Source organism: Scyliorhinus torazame, chromosome 6 (assembly GCF_047496885.1).
Source record: "Scyliorhinus torazame isolate Kashiwa2021f chromosome 6, sScyTor2.1, whole genome shotgun sequence".
Taxonomy (NCBI): Eukaryota; Metazoa; Chordata; class Chondrichthyes; order Carcharhiniformes; family Scyliorhinidae; genus Scyliorhinus; species Scyliorhinus torazame.
The window spans coordinates 174407734-174424998 of NC_092712.1; the positions used below are offsets into that span (position 1 = coordinate 174407734).

At 41.7% G+C, this 17265-nt stretch overlaps 1 protein-coding gene across 3 annotated transcripts in view; it reads left to right on the plus strand.

Moving 5' to 3' along the window:
- The window catches only part of phf14 (PHD finger protein 14), a 362139-nt gene that overhangs the window by 40841 nt on the left and 304033 nt on the right, over positions 1–17265 (plus strand). For all 3 annotated transcript variants that reach the window (XM_072509115.1, XM_072509117.1, XM_072509116.1), the window contains exon 4: positions 9975–10119. In XM_072509115.1, the coding sequence (XP_072365216.1) occupies positions 9975–10119 (145 nt within the window). The remainder of the gene's footprint in view (positions 1–9974; positions 10120–17265) is intronic.

Sequence of the window (17265 nt, forward strand, 5' to 3'; positions counted from 1 at the left end):
TTTTTGCTAGCAACATAGCCTCTTATTCTTTTGTCCCTCATGTGCTTGTCTAGCTTCTTAAATGCATTTATGTGATTCACCTACACTACTCCCAACTGGTAGCAAATTCCACATTCTCACCCTCTGTGTAAATTAGTTTTCCCTGAATCCCTCACTGGATATATTTGTGACCAACTTTTATATTTATGAACGCAACATGGCCATAGCTAATTCTTCCATTAAAGTCCATGCAGTTTTCTGAGGGAGGTTATTGGATAGCAGAACAAGACTGCAGCCTAGACTGACGTCAGTTAACTGCAGATCAGGTAATCTGTTAATTCAAAACTTTGCATCACATATACAATACAACATGATCTCATCAAGGCAGAACTTGTGTCAAATCGTCCAGATTCTACTTCATGCCTGAAGTGGAACAGTTGATTCCCCATCGTTGTTTCAAATATGAAACCGAGAAGAAAGACAAAGTATTTATGTCGTGTTTTACAACCAATCAATTTTGAAGTACGGTGTAGCCAGTTAATGGATAGCAAGGTCCCACAAATAGCAATGAAATAACTTGCAAATCATCAGTTTTTAGTGTTTTAGTTTGGGGAGCTTTTTCATCCAGCTGAGAAGCCAAATGCTCATGTTTGAACATGCCTTGTTTTCCAATTGGCAAGATCCTAATCACTTGCTAATGGCTGTCATGGACCAGAGGTCAGAGAGAATTTGACTGAATAATATGGAATAAAATTAACCCGAAATTTTGAGCTTTTATTAAAATCAGAAGTAATCTTTTCTACATTTTCTTTAGCAACTCTAAAGAGACTATTTGGACAGATGTGCTGAAATAAACAAACTGGTGTTGGGGGGGGAGGCTGCGGTGGGGTGGTGAAGCTTTTATTTTTTTTAAATTAAGGAGCAATTTAACATGGCCAATCCACCTACCTTGCGCATCTTTTGGGTTGTGGGGGCGAAACCCACGCAAACACGGGGAGAATGTGCAAACGCCACATGGACAGTGAGCCAGAGCCGGGATCGAACCTGGGACCTCGGCGCCGTGAGGCAGCAGCGCTAACCAGTTCACCACCGTGCTGCCCTGGAAAAAAGCTTTTAAAGCCAAAGCTTTTTGGTGGAGTAGGGAAATATAGTGCGCATATGTGTAAGTGTGCGGCCAATGGGACACAAGTCATTGCTTACCACACTGTTACTGTTGGGGCAATGAGCAGGGGTCAAACATTTTTCACAGGCCACTGTGCCTATCTCGAACACTATTTGATGGCTAACTTAAAACTAAATTGGAGGCAATTTTGGGAATAGATTGAGCTGCAGACTATTTAAATTTTATTTAGAAAATGCAATTGGTGAGAGGGACAAAGCTATATTTTAAGGAATCATTATCATTATGAAATAAAGGAAGAAAAATGGACGTTGAATCAATTTATTTGGCACAGATCTGAAAGAAAACATTGGTGCTTGTGGCTAATGTGGTTCACCAAACTCTGGTCCCACTCACTGATTTAAGGGATTGTTAATTTGTTACACCCTAGGTTTAGGCACAATTCATAATACATTGGTATATGTTGTCGTGATCGTTCTCCCACCGCCCATCATATTTAACGTGATATTAGTAAATTACAGATCATTATTGCTGTCCGTCCGTAATCCGTGAGCAAAAATAGTTGGTAATGCTTGGGTATCACCATTTTCTACTTAATAACCAGCTGCAGTTAATATTGCTGGTCACCCCTGTAGGAGGGTTTCCAAGGCCTGAGAATTGAGCCAGCTTTTACGTGGGGTTCCTCCCTCATAGTTATGGCTTAGCTTAATATGGCTTAGCTGTCACTTCTATATTATCCAGTAAAATTTACTGTAAGCAAAATGATGACTTGTGATCAGTTCATGATTTCACCCCATCCTGTCATCTGTTTACCAGGATCTTGTGTCCATTCTAAAGTTGTTTTTCTGACATTCCCATCCAACGTATCACAGTCAGTTTCTGTCCACGTCATTGTTCATCCAGGGCAGAATGCCAAAGCTGCTTTCCTCTTTACTCCACGGATTGTTTGAGACAGGATATTGGGGCACCGATAAGAACGGTTTACCGAGTTGACTATGTTATTTGCTGACCACACAATCCCGTTTGTCTCAAAAACATGGGCAAGTTAGCTAGCTTAAATCCCATCATGCACTGTGGCCAATGCTTGTATCAAGAGTTTAAATGCTTATTACAGCTATGTCCTAAAAATACAGGTTTAATGGTTAATAATGATTAGGTATACTTTCTATGATTAATCTCAATCCTTAATAAACCAACTTGTGTAGAACTACTCTAGTGCTGTGCTAGCGATTCAGTTTTAAGAGGTCTCATCTCTGGACAGGAACTGACTGTGATACATAGGATAGGAAAAGATGTTGACTATCTACCTTATCTATGCCCCTCATTATTTTATAGCCCTCGATAAGATCATCCCTAAGCCTCCTTCGCTCCATGAATTCTAAATACAGAAATATGTAGCATTAGGTAGTTGTTGAGAGATTTTTGGAGGCTGAGAAACTACTTTACAAGTAAGCAATCCTGGCTCCCCATCCGTTTCAAATGAGAACAGGTAGAATAGCATCTTAACATACTAATGGCAGTTCTTTTGCTGATAAAAGCATGTTTCCAGTTTATTTTTTATATATTAATTGGCATGGCAAATGTTCAATAATGATTTGTTTTATTGCTGTGATCAGGCAAGGGACATCAGCACTTCTGAATGCAAGAAATAGGAACAGGAGTAGACAACACGACTCATTGAGCCTGCTCTATCATTCAATATGATCATGGCTATTCTTGGGCCTCAACTCCATTTTCCCACCCACTCCCTATATCCTTTAATTCCCTGTGTGACCAAAAATCTGGCTATCCAGCCTAAAATGTATTCAACTGGAACATCCACAACCTGTGAGGTAGATAATTCCAAAGATTCACAACCCTTCCAATAAAAAAACCCTAAATGATCAGCCTCTTATCCAGAGATTGTGCCTCCATGTTTTAGACTCCCTGACCAACAGAAGCGATCTCTCACCGCTAACCCTATCAAGCCCCTTAAGAATTTTATAAGGTTCAATGCAGTTACCCCTCATTCTTCTAAACTGAAGAGAATATATGCTCAATTTACTTGGCCCCTCATCATAGGGCAATACGCACATCCCAGGAACTTTTGCTGTATAGCCTCCAATGTAAGTATGTCCTGTATTAAATGTGGAGACCAAAACCGTGCACACTACTCCAGATGTGGTCTCACCAAGACCCTGTACAACTGCAGCAAGAACTGTTTATTCTTTATTCCAATCCCCTTGTATCAAAGACCAACATGCCATTTGCCATTCTAATTGTTTGTTGCACCTACTTGCTACCTTTTTGTGTTTCTTGTACAAGAGCACCCACATTTCTTTGAATATCAATACTTCGAAGTTACACACATTCCAAATTCTAGAATAGAATAGATAATTTCTCTATTTTTGTCACCAGTAAATTAGCATTGTTACTCTGTTTGATATTGCATCGACAGATGCAAAGCAAAATTCTTTATAATCTGTCCCAACATCAGAGATAATTTGATTTATTTCATTGTGTACTGAAAGGCAGGACACTAATTTATATTCATGACCTCAGGACCTCCCAAAGCACTTAATAATCAATTAAGTACTTTTGAAATATAATTACTGTTTCAATGTTGGGAAACACAGCAGCCTATATGTGTAAAGCAAAATCCCATGATCAGCAATGAGGTGCTGACCAAATAGTTGGTTGACTGATATTGGTAGAGGCATAAATATTGGCAAGAAAACTGACAGAACTCCCCTGCTTCTTTGAATTTTGCTGTAGAATCTTTTATGTCTAATGGACTTCAGTTTACCATCTTATCCAAAAGAAAGCACCTCCCTCCATCTGTGCAGCATTTCATAGAATCATAGAATTTACTGTGCAGAAAGAGGCCATTCGGCCCATCGACTCTGCACTGGCCCTTGGAAAGAGCACCTTTAAGCCCACAACTCCACCCTATCCCCATAACCCAGTAACCCCACCTAACCTTCTCCGTATACTTCAATAATTTGTACTCTGCTTTCTGGACTGAACCCACAACCTTCAGACTCCGCTAGAGTGCAACATGAGTCCTCAACAGATGGTAAACTGTCACCAAGTAAAGGAGAAAGTGTGATGATCTTTGACCTGGAAGCAGTGCAAATAAGGAAAATTTGTAATTTTAAAAACTTGTTCATGGGACATGGGCGTCGCAGGCTGTGTCATCACTTATTGCCCATCCCTAATTGCCCTTGAGGGGGCAGTTAAGAGTCAACTACATTGCTGTTTGTCTGTAATATCACAGAATCTCCACAGTGCAGAAGGAGGCCATTTGGCCCATCGTTTCTGCACTGGCCCTCTGAAAGAGCACCCTACCCAGACCCAATTCTCCACCCTAATATCAATTTATAATGGCCAATCCACCTAACCTACACTTCTTTGGACTGTGGGAGGAAACCGGAGCACCTGGAGGAAATCCACGCAGATGCAGGAAGAATGTGCAAACTCCACACACAGTCACCCAAGGTCGGAATTGAACCTGGGTCTCTGGCGCTGTGAGGCAGCAGTGCTAAACACTAATATCTAATAGCTGATTTGATATCACCATCTGTGCGCTATTTCACTGGCAACTTACTACGTAACTATGATCACAACTGTTATCACTCGAATTCCTGTTTTCTCAAAGTCCCCGAGCTACACAAGCTTCTTTAGCTACTGATTCCATCAATTAAAAAGTACTAGTTCAAGACTGAAAATGGTTTTATGGTTTTACTTCTGTGTATAGTTCTGTTTTCCATTCAACAAGATTTATTCTGTTTCTTAGCTCCAATAAAGTGACTGGGTTAAAGTACTGGAGTCACATGTAGGCCAGACCGGGTAAGGATGTCAGATTTCCTTACCCAAAGGACATTAGTGAACCAGATGGATTTTTATGACAATCGACAATGGTTTCATAGTCATCATTTTACTTTTAATTCCAGATTTTTATTGAATTCAAATTTCACCATCTGCAGTGGTGGGATTTGAACCAGAGATCCCAGAGCAGTACTCTGGGTCTCTGGATTACTCGTCCAGTGACAATATCATTATGCCACCGCTTGGCCCAATTTTGTGAAAATCTGTTTTTTTTTTTTTTTTTACAGAGTGTTTAAAATGTACTTTTAAGATTGCGTCAATTGTATTGAGATCTATTCTTGGGTAATAGGAAATGCTGGTCCATGTGACTTGGTGGCACTTTCCTGGAAGCAGTACCAAAGGAAAGATGTTAAGATACAAAAGGGCTGTGTGACCAGGCACAAGACAGAAAAAAATCAATTGCTATAAAGAAGAAAGGAGAGCAGTTACAGTTTAAGAAGGACAAGCGAGTGACAACAGAGTTAGAATTGGACAATTCTATTGCTGTCCTTCAGTTTTGCCAGAGCCAACCAGATTGTTTAATAAGGTTATTTAATAAAAGGAGTAACTGACAAATCTGTGCCATCAAGATTATCGTGAGCCCAGGTAAGGTGGTTCTGCAGGAGTGTGTCATTTGGGTGACCACTGTCTCCGGGAAACTCGGATGGAGTGGAGCTACCTTTGCAGGTGACTTGACCAAACCCATTGAATGAGAGAAGCAAAATTGTACATTCTGAAGGCCAAGTTGAAACATTTGAGAGATTGCATTTGTGTAATTTATAGTTTGTACCAACCATAGTTTGCCTGTTAATTCATGTTTAATTTACGTAGATTCTGCTTCGAGTTAAAGTAAAAGTTACAAATCTTGTTGTAGTTTCTCACTTATGGCTCATTTAGTAGATTTGGTTATTTTGTTTTTTATGATTCCCCCATGGGGATAATAAAAGTACACCAGGTCCACTAAGAAACTTGCTCAAGCGGGATAAACCTAAAGCTTTTATGGTTAGAAAATTAATTTGGATTATATTAGAAAGATGCCGGTGTCTATGTATTTACATTGTGTATCTTGTGTTGCCCTATAATGTATTTTCTTTTTTATTTTCATGAGCTGCTTGCAGAAAAATACTTTTCATTGTACCTTGGTACACGTGACAATAAACAAATCCAATCCAAGATGGAAGAAAGAGTTTGCATCTATGTAATGCCTTTTACGACTTTGGGCTCTCCCCAAGCATTGCCTGCTTTACAGGCAGTGGAATACTTTTGAAATGTAGTCACTGTAATGTAACAATGTGCTGAATAAATTTTATCTATTTTTACTTTCAGACACTTAGCAGTATTTTAGTTTTAAGCCTTAAAGATTTCCAGAATGGTGGAGGAAACTGTAAGCTACTGGGGAATGTATTTCTTCCTTGCCCTGAGATAAAGGACAAAATGAAGACAATCTTTCGTGCCTTTGTGTATATATTGTTACGTAATTGCCTAAAGTCATAGTGCCGATGTTGTAGAGTTGTAGCGTTTTAGTTTTAGAAACTTGAATTTTAAATGTAAGTTCAGTGGAAAAAATTCCTGGTAAACATCTAGAGACTACCATACAGAATTAAGATAATTACATTCAAAAAGGTAACTTGTGTTTACTGGGTAAGGATCATAAATGGCAGGTGAGCTTACTTAGCTAAAGAACTGGAGTCAATGCTTTCAGTTTTCCAGTAAAGGATACGTTATTAGTATGATTTTGCAGAATTGCATTTGTGTAAAAATTTGAAATTAAAAGCTAGTTAATTTGCAATTCTACCTGGAAACAGGCCTTGTGTGCCACATTGCTATGGAGATGGGTGGAGCTCAGTGAGATGCTTTGTTTCGAGTATATTTCTATGAATTCAGTTAGGGCATAACCAGCAGGCAAGACTGGTTGATGTTTGGTCAAAACACATTCGGGTCTTGTGTAAATTGTTGCTGCTTGGAAGTTGAGAGATAAAGGCAGACCTACACCTGAACTAGATTAAATGCTAGATCTGTCATACTTGATGCAACCTGCGATTGGGAGCTGGGATTTAATACAACCAAAATTGGGAAGGGGATAAAGGACTAGAAAATTTGCTTTGCAAAGAAATCTACTGTAATACACTCAATAAAAGGCAGTCAACCTTGTAGTCGGAGTTTTGGAAGTAATCATCTGGTTGCAGTTTGAAACCATAAGTGTCAGTTTGAAACCGAGGGTGCTTTCTGATGATTTAAGCTGTTGCATGGGAGTTGCAGAGAGGTCCGTCCCATGGAATCCAGAGTCATGAAATTGGAAGGTTGCTTAGCCAAAAGCTAATGGAAAGACGCCATAAAATCTTGTACCTTGGCAAATAGGTGAAACACTGAAGAGAAATCAAAATGAATTCTGGAGAGCCATGATATACCTTGTGAGTTGATCCCAGGAAATGCGAATGAACCTTAAAAGATTTTGTAAGATGAAGGAATCTTGGAATGGGGAGTGAATAGAATGTAGAATTGAGTTTAGAGCATAAGTCTTTAAAAGCTATTGTTTTACGGTATTAGTACTTTGTTTAATTTCTCTTGTATACGATAGTTTGTTTTTGTTAAGAAACCTTGAAATCGTGTGGCATGGTTCTGTTGTTTAATTGGTGGCTATTGGAATTTTTATGTTTAAATGTTAACGGCCTCGAACAAGATCGCAACAAAATATGGAATTCTGCTTTCAAGCAGGTGAGCAGCAGATCCATTTGTAGATTAGCTACAGGAATTATGATTGCTCCTTTGTCAATTTTTAATGCGGAATCATCATATATCTGTGATGCAAAACTTGTATGAAGATCTGTCTCTGAGATCTGTCCTTATTCTACAGACTCGTTTGAAAATTCTATATACGAACATACAAATTTGGAGTCTGCTTCGCCATTCAGTAAGATCATGGTTGATCTGATTGTAACTTCAATTCCACCTTTCGCCTCCCACTTACTTATCAAGAATCTATCTAATTCTGCCTTAAAAATATTTAAAGACTCTGCTTCTACTACCTTTTAAGGTAGAGTTCCAAAGACTCATGACCCCAGAGCGAAAGAAATTCTCAGATCTGTATTAAATGGGTGATTATCTCGGTGATACTCTTCGTATGTCGAGTTATGTCTCTGTCGCCCCTGAGATCTTGAACGGCATGATTTAGCCCAGTGCCCCTCTTTCCCACAATTGTGACATTTTCCCTTTCGCTTTGGCTCTCGTTTAGAGTTTGAGTTAGCTGAGGCATTGGAATCTGTATGAAACTGTAAGTCCCTGGGTTTCATGCCGGTCTGGAGAGCTCGGATTTTCGCCCTCATGTCTCTGTCGAGCTGATTGCATCGGTCTATTAATGCAGCGTGTGTAATCTCTACTCGATCCCAATTAAGAAGAAGCATTTTTAACGCACTGGACAATTCAGGTTTTAAACCGGCAACTAAGGCAGACTTCAATGGTCCTAAAGTGCCTGCATCCCAAGACTCTTCCCCTTCTTTCAGTCCATTCCAGAATGCTCTTTCCATACTGACCTAAATCTGTCTTCAAATTCAACTAATTCCTCTGTACTCTTTTGAATGCAGGATGTTATTTTTGTCGGTTTTTGTCAGGTTGTATTTTAACAGCCACTGTTTAATTACAGTCCACGCAAGCTGTAGCTGCTGTTGGTCCTGACCCAGAGCCGTTTAAACATCCCCAGCAAGCCTTTTACTTTCGCATCTAGGGACCATTACAGACAGAACCTGGACACCGTCCATGGGGTGGAGGCTGTAAATACCCTGTAACCTCTCAAGCTGTTGCTATGCTGCTGTTCCCCCTTTCTTGGGGTGGGGTAGTTCCTTGGACCATCTATCAATTTTTTTCAGTTCTGCAGGCTCATGAAACCAGTGTTGGACTGGTTATATTTAGATCGGGTAGTTTGGATCCCATCTTCACCTGTTTTTGTGGATTCAGTTTTAACCCGTCGTCGTCTCAACGGGGCCAGTCTTTGGGCTGGGAGTGTGCTGCACTACTCTCTCCATTGGAGTCGCTGTCGGACTCTGCATCAGACTCAGTTTCTGGGACCCCCTCCAGCAGCCTGTGCCTGGACTGCCCTCTTGTAGTGAATTTAAATTCGGAGCATAATGAAGCTACCGCGGGCGATCTGTTGGTCACAGTCAGCTTATTTTTTATGGGGACGGTTTTTTGTGCCACGGAAATGGGCTTGGACACCTGACTCGACCAACAGAGGCGGTGGTGCAATCACTGGCGCGGGACTTGGATTTGGGATTGGAGTCGTGGAACCAGAAGTTCCATCGTCCATGGTTGGGGATGTAATCGGTAACGTTTCCCTAAGTTGCCTGTTTTGAGTAAGGAGGTCTTTTACTCCGCACTGAAGCTCAAGATAATCTGAGGAAAGATGGGTATTTTTCGATTCCAAATCGGCTTTTCTCGCCTGTATTTCGGTATTTTGAAACAATTAGAACGGCAAATGGCATAACTCGGAACCCCCCGTCTATACTCACCGGGGCAAACTGGTGATTATCACAGATTGGGGCCCAGACCGATGCTCCCACATGCCGCCTCCACTGGCCCCAAACCGTGCCAGCGGGAACGGCAGAGGCGCAGTTACCAACGCTCCCAAACAGGTGCCCTTGCACGAAGCCGCCTCCAGTAAAACATGATTCTTGATTGTAGGCTTTCAACAAATCCCTCGAGTATCAAAACTTAGTTCTATCAATGGGCGACCCCCTATTTTTAAACAGTGGCCCCCAGTTTTAGATTCTCTCTCAAGGAGGAAACAAACTTTCCACATCCAACCATCAAGACCCCTCAGGATCTTGTATGTATCAATCAGGTTGCCTCTTAGTCTTCTAAAGTCCAGCGTGTATAGGCTGAGCCTGTCCAACCTTTCTTCATAAGGCAACCTGCTCATTCCAGATATTTGTGTAATGAAATAATACAGTAAATTCAAAATTCAGTGGCTCCATTATGTATTCACTGTTTGAAATTATTTGTCAAATAGCTCAATTTTTTTACTTTAAATTTTTAGGACTCATTTTTAACAGAGAGAGAACTTAACTTCAGTTCTCAGAAAATGGACTTAGTGCAGATATGCTGTGTATGTCTGGGAGATAACAGTGAAGATGCAGATGAAATTGTCCAGTGTGACAATTGTGGAGTGACTGTACATGAAGGTAAGTGCTTTGGGTTCTAGCAGTGTTTAATTGTAATTATAAGCAATTCAGCTTTAATCTGTTGACTAAATAAAATTGGCAATTAAGCTGAACAAAAGGACCATTATCCTAGATTTATATTTATACAATTGCTACAATTGATGTTTAGTATCACTTTTATCTGTATGTGACCGATGAGTTTTTAGTTTAGTTGCCATTTAGTTGCCAGAAACCAATTCAAAAGTTCCATTTGGTGTTCCCACTTGGTCTTTGCTTGACTTCATGTTATAGGCTTGCCTACATACTTTTCTTTGCTTCAGTCATTAAATTTGCTGGCGCAGTTTTGTCATGAATTGGTTTTCGCCCAACATCCTACAATTTAACACCTTGATTAGTATCTCCATTGTCTTTCAAAGTGCTAATTAAGTGTGCTAATCGGTCCGTGAACGAGATATTCTGAACTTTTGCTTTTTTTAAAGTGTATCATTCTTTATTTGCCATATGTCAAAATTATAGCTAGTCTGTTTTAAAATAAGAATTTTGCACTTTTGTCGCCATTCCTGTTTTGGACTATTACCTCATTTCATTAACTTTTTAAAATATATTATTACAGCATGTTGGTAAGATAATCTGAGATGCCAAGAATAACTATACATGAGAATGAGATTGACTCAGAATTAAATATATAAAGTGGAACTTTTTTTGGCTTTCTCCATCACAACACCACTTTTCCTCATTACAGTTCAACTATATTAAGGAGAATCCGATTTTGAGTAATTTATATACTTTGAAAATAAAATAAACTGACTAGTCATTGAGAGCCTGACGTAGAACAAGAAAGAAATAAATTGCTTGAATTTATGCAGCGGCTTTAAAAGTGTCGACTCTGTCCCTTCTTCCGTGTACTGATACATTGTACCAACTTTTGAAAGGGGAAGTGAGACAGAAGTAAGAAATTAGATCCATTGCTTTAACGTCTGTCATAGATAAGGTGCTGGAAGAAATCACAAGAAATGTGTAGGATTGCCTGGGTAAAAAATTAGTTACTAAAATAACTAACATGACCTCTGGAAAAAATATATTGATGGGTAAAAGTCATCCAGTAGATATTGTTTATTTGTACTTTCAGAATGATTTTGATTTAGGGCCACACAAATTTTCTACAAGATCTTCCTGTGGTGTCTTGCAGGTATCAGTGTGATGGCTGTTTTGTTTTTATGGTTTTCACTAATGACCTGGGGAACGGTTTGCGGATGATACAACAATTCTTGTTTAAGCTCAAGAATAAAAATAAACTACTGCAGCAGATGTTGATGTGATAGGGGAATGGGCCTGCACTTGGACTGTGACATTTAACATAGATAAATGTAACATGCAGGACAGGTCCAATACTTTTTCAAAATAAATTTAGAGTACCCAATTCATTTTTTCCAATTAAGGGGCAATTTAGCGTGACCAATCCACCTACCCTGCACATCTTTGGGTTGGGGAGGCGAAACCCACGCAAACACAGGGAGAATGTGCAAACTCCACACGGACAGTGACCCAGAGCCGGGATCGAACCTGGGACCACGGCGCTGTGAGGCAGCAATGCTAACCACTGCGCCACCGTCCTGCCCTAGGGCAGGTCCGATACTAAGTATACTTGTATATTGCAAGTGCTAAACTAAAGTCCGTTGAGAAAGAAAAAGATCTTCATGTTTTAATTCATGATCTTTATGATTCATGACCCGTTCTGAGAATTAATCGGCAACAAAATAAATGAGGTCTCAGTGCTAGGCTCATTTTAGTGCAAAATAAAACAACACAGTTTTCTTGTAGAAGACTTTGATTCGGCCTGCAGATTCTCTGTATGACCGTAAAAAGTTAACCATGGACTAGTTCCTGGGTGGGATGGAAATCCTAGTGTATGAAAGGGAGCTTTAATGCTAAGTTGTCGCTGTGATCTTGTAGATTAGTTTGATCAATTTAGGAAAAGAAAATATTCCAGATATTTTTTTTTCTAAATTGGCATTGGGCTTTTCCTTTTTCTTTCTGCGCTCCCCGCCATAGGAAACATTACCTTTCTTGGACAAAAGCTAGGTGACAGTGCTGGAAATTATTGAATGCTTAGTTTATTGGGATAAAGGTAAGTATATGATACAATTGTATACCCTGTTCAGTATGACTGAAACATTTGTGACAGATCTAATGAAGATCAAAGCAATCTCCTTACTTATTTAAGCCAAGTGTCTGATGCTGTTGGATCCAAATTGCAGTTAACCGCCTGCAGGCCAGTAGTCACCTTCTACAGCACGGGTTGCAAAGGGTAAACTTCAGGAAAGTTTGAATTTAAAAAAACCTTCTTTTGATGGTTCTTCGAAATTAAGTTTGACATAATTTTCTCCAGATTAAGAAAAGCTAAACTATTTTGTGCAACATTTCTGTTCAACTTCATGCTATCACCAAAGAGGCAGTAAGCAGCAGCTAGAAGGCGCATTTCGAAGACCTTAACAGAGACTGTCTTCAACGCAAATGTCCTTGATGCCATCCTGCAGCACGCTGCCCGGCACCATCTCAGTTCAACCCCAACCCAGCACAAGGCAGAAAAAAACATCTGATGACTGAAGAACAAGGTATCAAGAGCACTGAAACATGGCATAAAAGCACTATTGGCACATTTCTCTTATCTGGAAGGAGAGCATGTCAGGTAATGTCAGATGCTGTAATTGTGACCGTCTTCAAGAAAGGTGACCAGTCCGACTTCAGTAACTACAGATGAGTTTCCCTGTTAGCCAAGGGGAAAGGGCATCGCAAGTGTCTTCCTTAATCACCTTCTCACTGTGGATGAAGAGCTCCTCTCAGAGTCACAATGTGGATCCGCCCACTAAGGGGCACAATGGACATGATCTTCACTGCAGGGCAACTACAAGAGAAATGCAGGGAACAGCACCAACCCGAGCTCATGGCTGCCTTTGGTACTGTCACTTGCAAGGGAATATGCAGCGTCCTCCTTTTGGGCTGCCCCAAATGTTTGTCAACATCCACCACCTGCTCCACGATAACATTCAAGCAGTGATTCTGACTATCAGATCCAGCACAGACCCAATTTATGTTCAGATTAGGATCAACAAAGCTGTGTTGTTGCACCAACGCTCTTCTCTATCTTCCCTTTCTGCAATGCTGAATCTTTCCTTTAGCAAGCTCTCTGAACTACAAATTAGCAGAACAAATGGGAACCCGTTGAACCTCTTGTCACCTGCAGATGAGATCAAAGGAGATCATTATGCAGACGATGCTTGCGCCTGTGCCTCGGGCAACATGGATCATTTTCCATTCCTTGGGAGTAGGCTGTCAACAAGGGCAGACATGGCTGACAAGGTTCAGCACTGCTTTCTGTGTGCCAGCATAGCCTTCGGTTGCCTGTGGATGTGTGCGTTTGGAGAATGAGACCTTCAGCCCGAAACCAAGCTCACAGTCTACAAAAAAGTAGTGATACCCGCCCTCCGATATGGCTCAGAGATGTGACTATGTACTGCAGGTACCTCAAAACCCTGGAGAAGTACCACCAGCGTGGCCTTATTTCCTGCAAATCCGTTTGCAAGATAGGCACCACCCTCAGCGTTAAAGCATTGACTGCATTCTATCTGCTCCACTGAGTAGACCACATCACCCACATGCCTGACACGGGACTCATGAAGCAAGTGCTCTACTGGAGCTTTGACATGGCAAGCGAGCCCCAAGATGGCAGAGGAAACGCTTCAAGACTCCCACAATGCCTCCTCAAAAAAAGTGCAACCTCACCGACACCTGGGAATCCCTGGCCCAGGATCTTCTGAAGTGGAGGAAAAACATCCAGGAAGAAGCCTGAGCACCTCCAGTTTTATCGCCGAGAGGAAGCTGAAGCCAAACGTCGTCAGTGAAAGGAGTACATGCCAACCACCCAACTGGCCCACTAACAACCATCTGCCCTACCTGTGACAGCAACAGAGCATTCACTGGGAATCGGGGGAAACCCTTTGATGGTTGGAGTCATACCTGGCACAAAGGAAGATGGTTTTGTGGTTGGAGGTCAATCATCTCAGCTCCAGGGTATTACTGCAGGTGTTCCTCAAGGTAGTGTCTTAGGCCCAACCATCATCAACTGGACCTTCCTTCCATCATACGTTCATGCCAAGCAACTGCCAGGCAATGACCATTTCCAACAAGGCAGGATCTAACCATTACCCCATGACATTCAATGGAATTACTGTAACTAAATTCCCCTTTATCAACATCCTGGGGGTTACCAATGGCCAGAAACTGACCTGGACACTCTATACAAATACTATAGTTACCAGAGCATGTCAAAGACTAGGAATCCTGCAAAGAGTAGCTCACCACTGTCCACCATCTACAAGGTACAAGTCCGAATATAGTGGAATCATCCACTTGCTTGGATGATTGCAGCTCCAACAACAACAAAGGGCAGCACGGTAGCATTGTGGATAGCACAATTGCTTCACAGCTCCAGGGTCCCAGGTTCGATTCCGGCTTGGGTCACTGTCTGTGCGGAGTCTGCACATCCTCCCCGTGTGTGCGTGGGTTTTCTCCGGGTGCTCCGGTTTCCTCCCACAGTCCAAAGATGTGCAGGCTAGGTGGATTGGCCATGCTAAATTGCCCTTAGTGTCCAAAATTGCCCATAGTGTTGGGTGGGGTTGCTGGGTTATGGGGATAGGGTGGAGGTGTGGACCTTGGGTAGGTTGCTCTTTCCAAGAGCCGGTGCAGACTCGATGGGCCGAACGGCCTCCTTCTGCACTGTAAATTCTATGAAACATTCAACAATACTCCCTGGGGTGCACGGTGTCACAGTGGTTAGCACTGCTGCCTCATAGCTCCAGAGACCCGAGTTCAATTCCAGCCTCGGGTGACTGTCTGTGTGGAGATTGCAGTATTTTCCCTGTGACTGCGTAGGTTTCCTCCAGGTGCTCTGGTTTCCTCCCACAGCCCAAAGCTCCCACAGGTTAGGTGGATTGGCCATGCTAAATTGCCCCTTAGTGTCCAAAAAGGTTAGTGTAGCAGCCCTATAAGAATTACATGAAACAGACCAACAGAAAGTTGGCCAATATACCACAGCATGCTGGGAACTCTCTAATACTGGAGACATGAGACACATGGGTGTAGGAATCAGTCCTACACCCAATAGCCCCTGTAGCGACTTGATAAAACAGTAGAAGTCAGGAATGCATAAGACTTATTCGCAGACATGAAAATAACTTAATGAAGCATAAGAGTCAGGAACTCACCCGAATACAGTTAGGAAATAATCAGACCCTCATTAGATACTGCATCAGACAAAATCAATGAGAACAAAAGAGCAAATGCATATTCGGACCAAATACGAGACATGCAGGCACCAGGATACTAGCAAACAAAGAATGACCATCGAAACTCGTTAAAGTTTTTGACGTGGCAAAACTAATCAAGTTAGTGCTCCGATTGGCCGAAACCAGCGGACAGTTCTGGAAGGTAGCTAGAAAGGTATAATACCCACAGTTCGAACAGGGCAAGGTAAGGTTTTCCCCCCCCTCCGCCCATCCTGAGGCATGGCTGGACATGGTGAAGACACGAGCAGCTTGCCTTCTACACAGAGAGAGAGACCGAGACCAAAGACCAGAGGCAGAGAGAGATCAACAGTAACAGGCTGCGGGAATCCAGCAATCGGAACCAGCGAATCCACAAGATTCAAGATCTGGGAAGTATCCGTATTCTAGTGAAACAGGCAGCTAAGTTAGATTGTTGGATTAAGAATTCTTCGAATTAAAATGCGCTTTTCTATCTTAAAATTGTCTGAAATAAAGTTGCGTTCGTTGAACTGACTCGGGTTCATAGTTATTTGCCAGTAACTTGCTGAAGCACATTGGTTGAGTGGAATCTGCAGGGTCCTAATGCACCCTGCATACAACATTAGGTTGGGTTACGGGGATAGGGTGGAGGCATGGGCTTAAATAGGGTGCTCTATCCAAGGGTGCCGACCCAATGGCCTCCTGCACCGTAAATTCTACTCGGGCCAAAGCTGCCCGCTTGATTGCTACCCCTTCCACAAACATTCAATCCCTCCACCATGGTTGAACAGTGGCAGTCATGTGTAACATCTACAAGGGGGACTGCAGGAACTCATCAAGGTTCCTTAGACAGCAGCTTCCAAACCCACGGCCACTACCATCTAGAAGGACAAGAGCAGCAGGTACCTAAAAACTCCACAACCTGGCGGTTCCCCTCCACATTACTCATCACCTTGGAAATGTATTGCCGTTCCTTTACTGTTGCTGGGTCAAAATCCTGGCATTCCCTCCATAACAGCACTGTGATTGTTACTACACCTCTGTGACTGCAATAGTTCAAGAAGGTAGCTCACCGCCACCTTCTAAAGAGCAACTAGGGGTGGGCAATAAATGCTGGCTGAGCCAGCAGCGCCCACATCCCATAAATTAATTAAAAAATTTGGAGGACATGGTCACCTGAGAACTTATTTTTAGTGTGACAGTAAGTCATCCTCGACTCCAAGGGATTGCCTAAGAGAGGCAACGCTATTCTTTCTAGCTGAGATCAAAACTTAGGCATGCCAAGCTTTAAGAAATAGGAGGAATAGGCCATAAAGCCCTTGAATCCATTCAGGCATTCAGCAAGATTATTTGAACTCATTCCACTTTTCCCACCTGATCCTCTTATCTGTATCGATTTCAACCTCAAATATACACAATAAACTAGCATCCACAGCCCTATGGGGTACACAATTTTGAAGATTTAGAACTGAGTGAAGAAATTCTTCCTCATCTCAGACGATGCTCTCCAGTTCTATACTTTTAAGCCATGGGAACATTATCTCAGCATCTATCCTGTCACGTCCCCTCAGAATCATGAGTTTCAATGAGATCACCTTTCATTCTTCTAAACTGTAGAGAGTATAGGTACAACCTACTTGACCTCCTCATCGGACAGCAATCCTATGGCAGGAATCTTTCAGTTAACAAGTTAACAAGCAACTTCAGACCAAATATGTAATTCAATACCTTTTCAAACTATTCTGAAACAAAACGCAATAGCCAACTATTCATCTCAAAATTACATTGGGTCAATGGTTTATAGGTTATCCATTCAAATATAATTGCCACTTCCAGCTAACCGCTTGACTCGAATGCCAAAAAA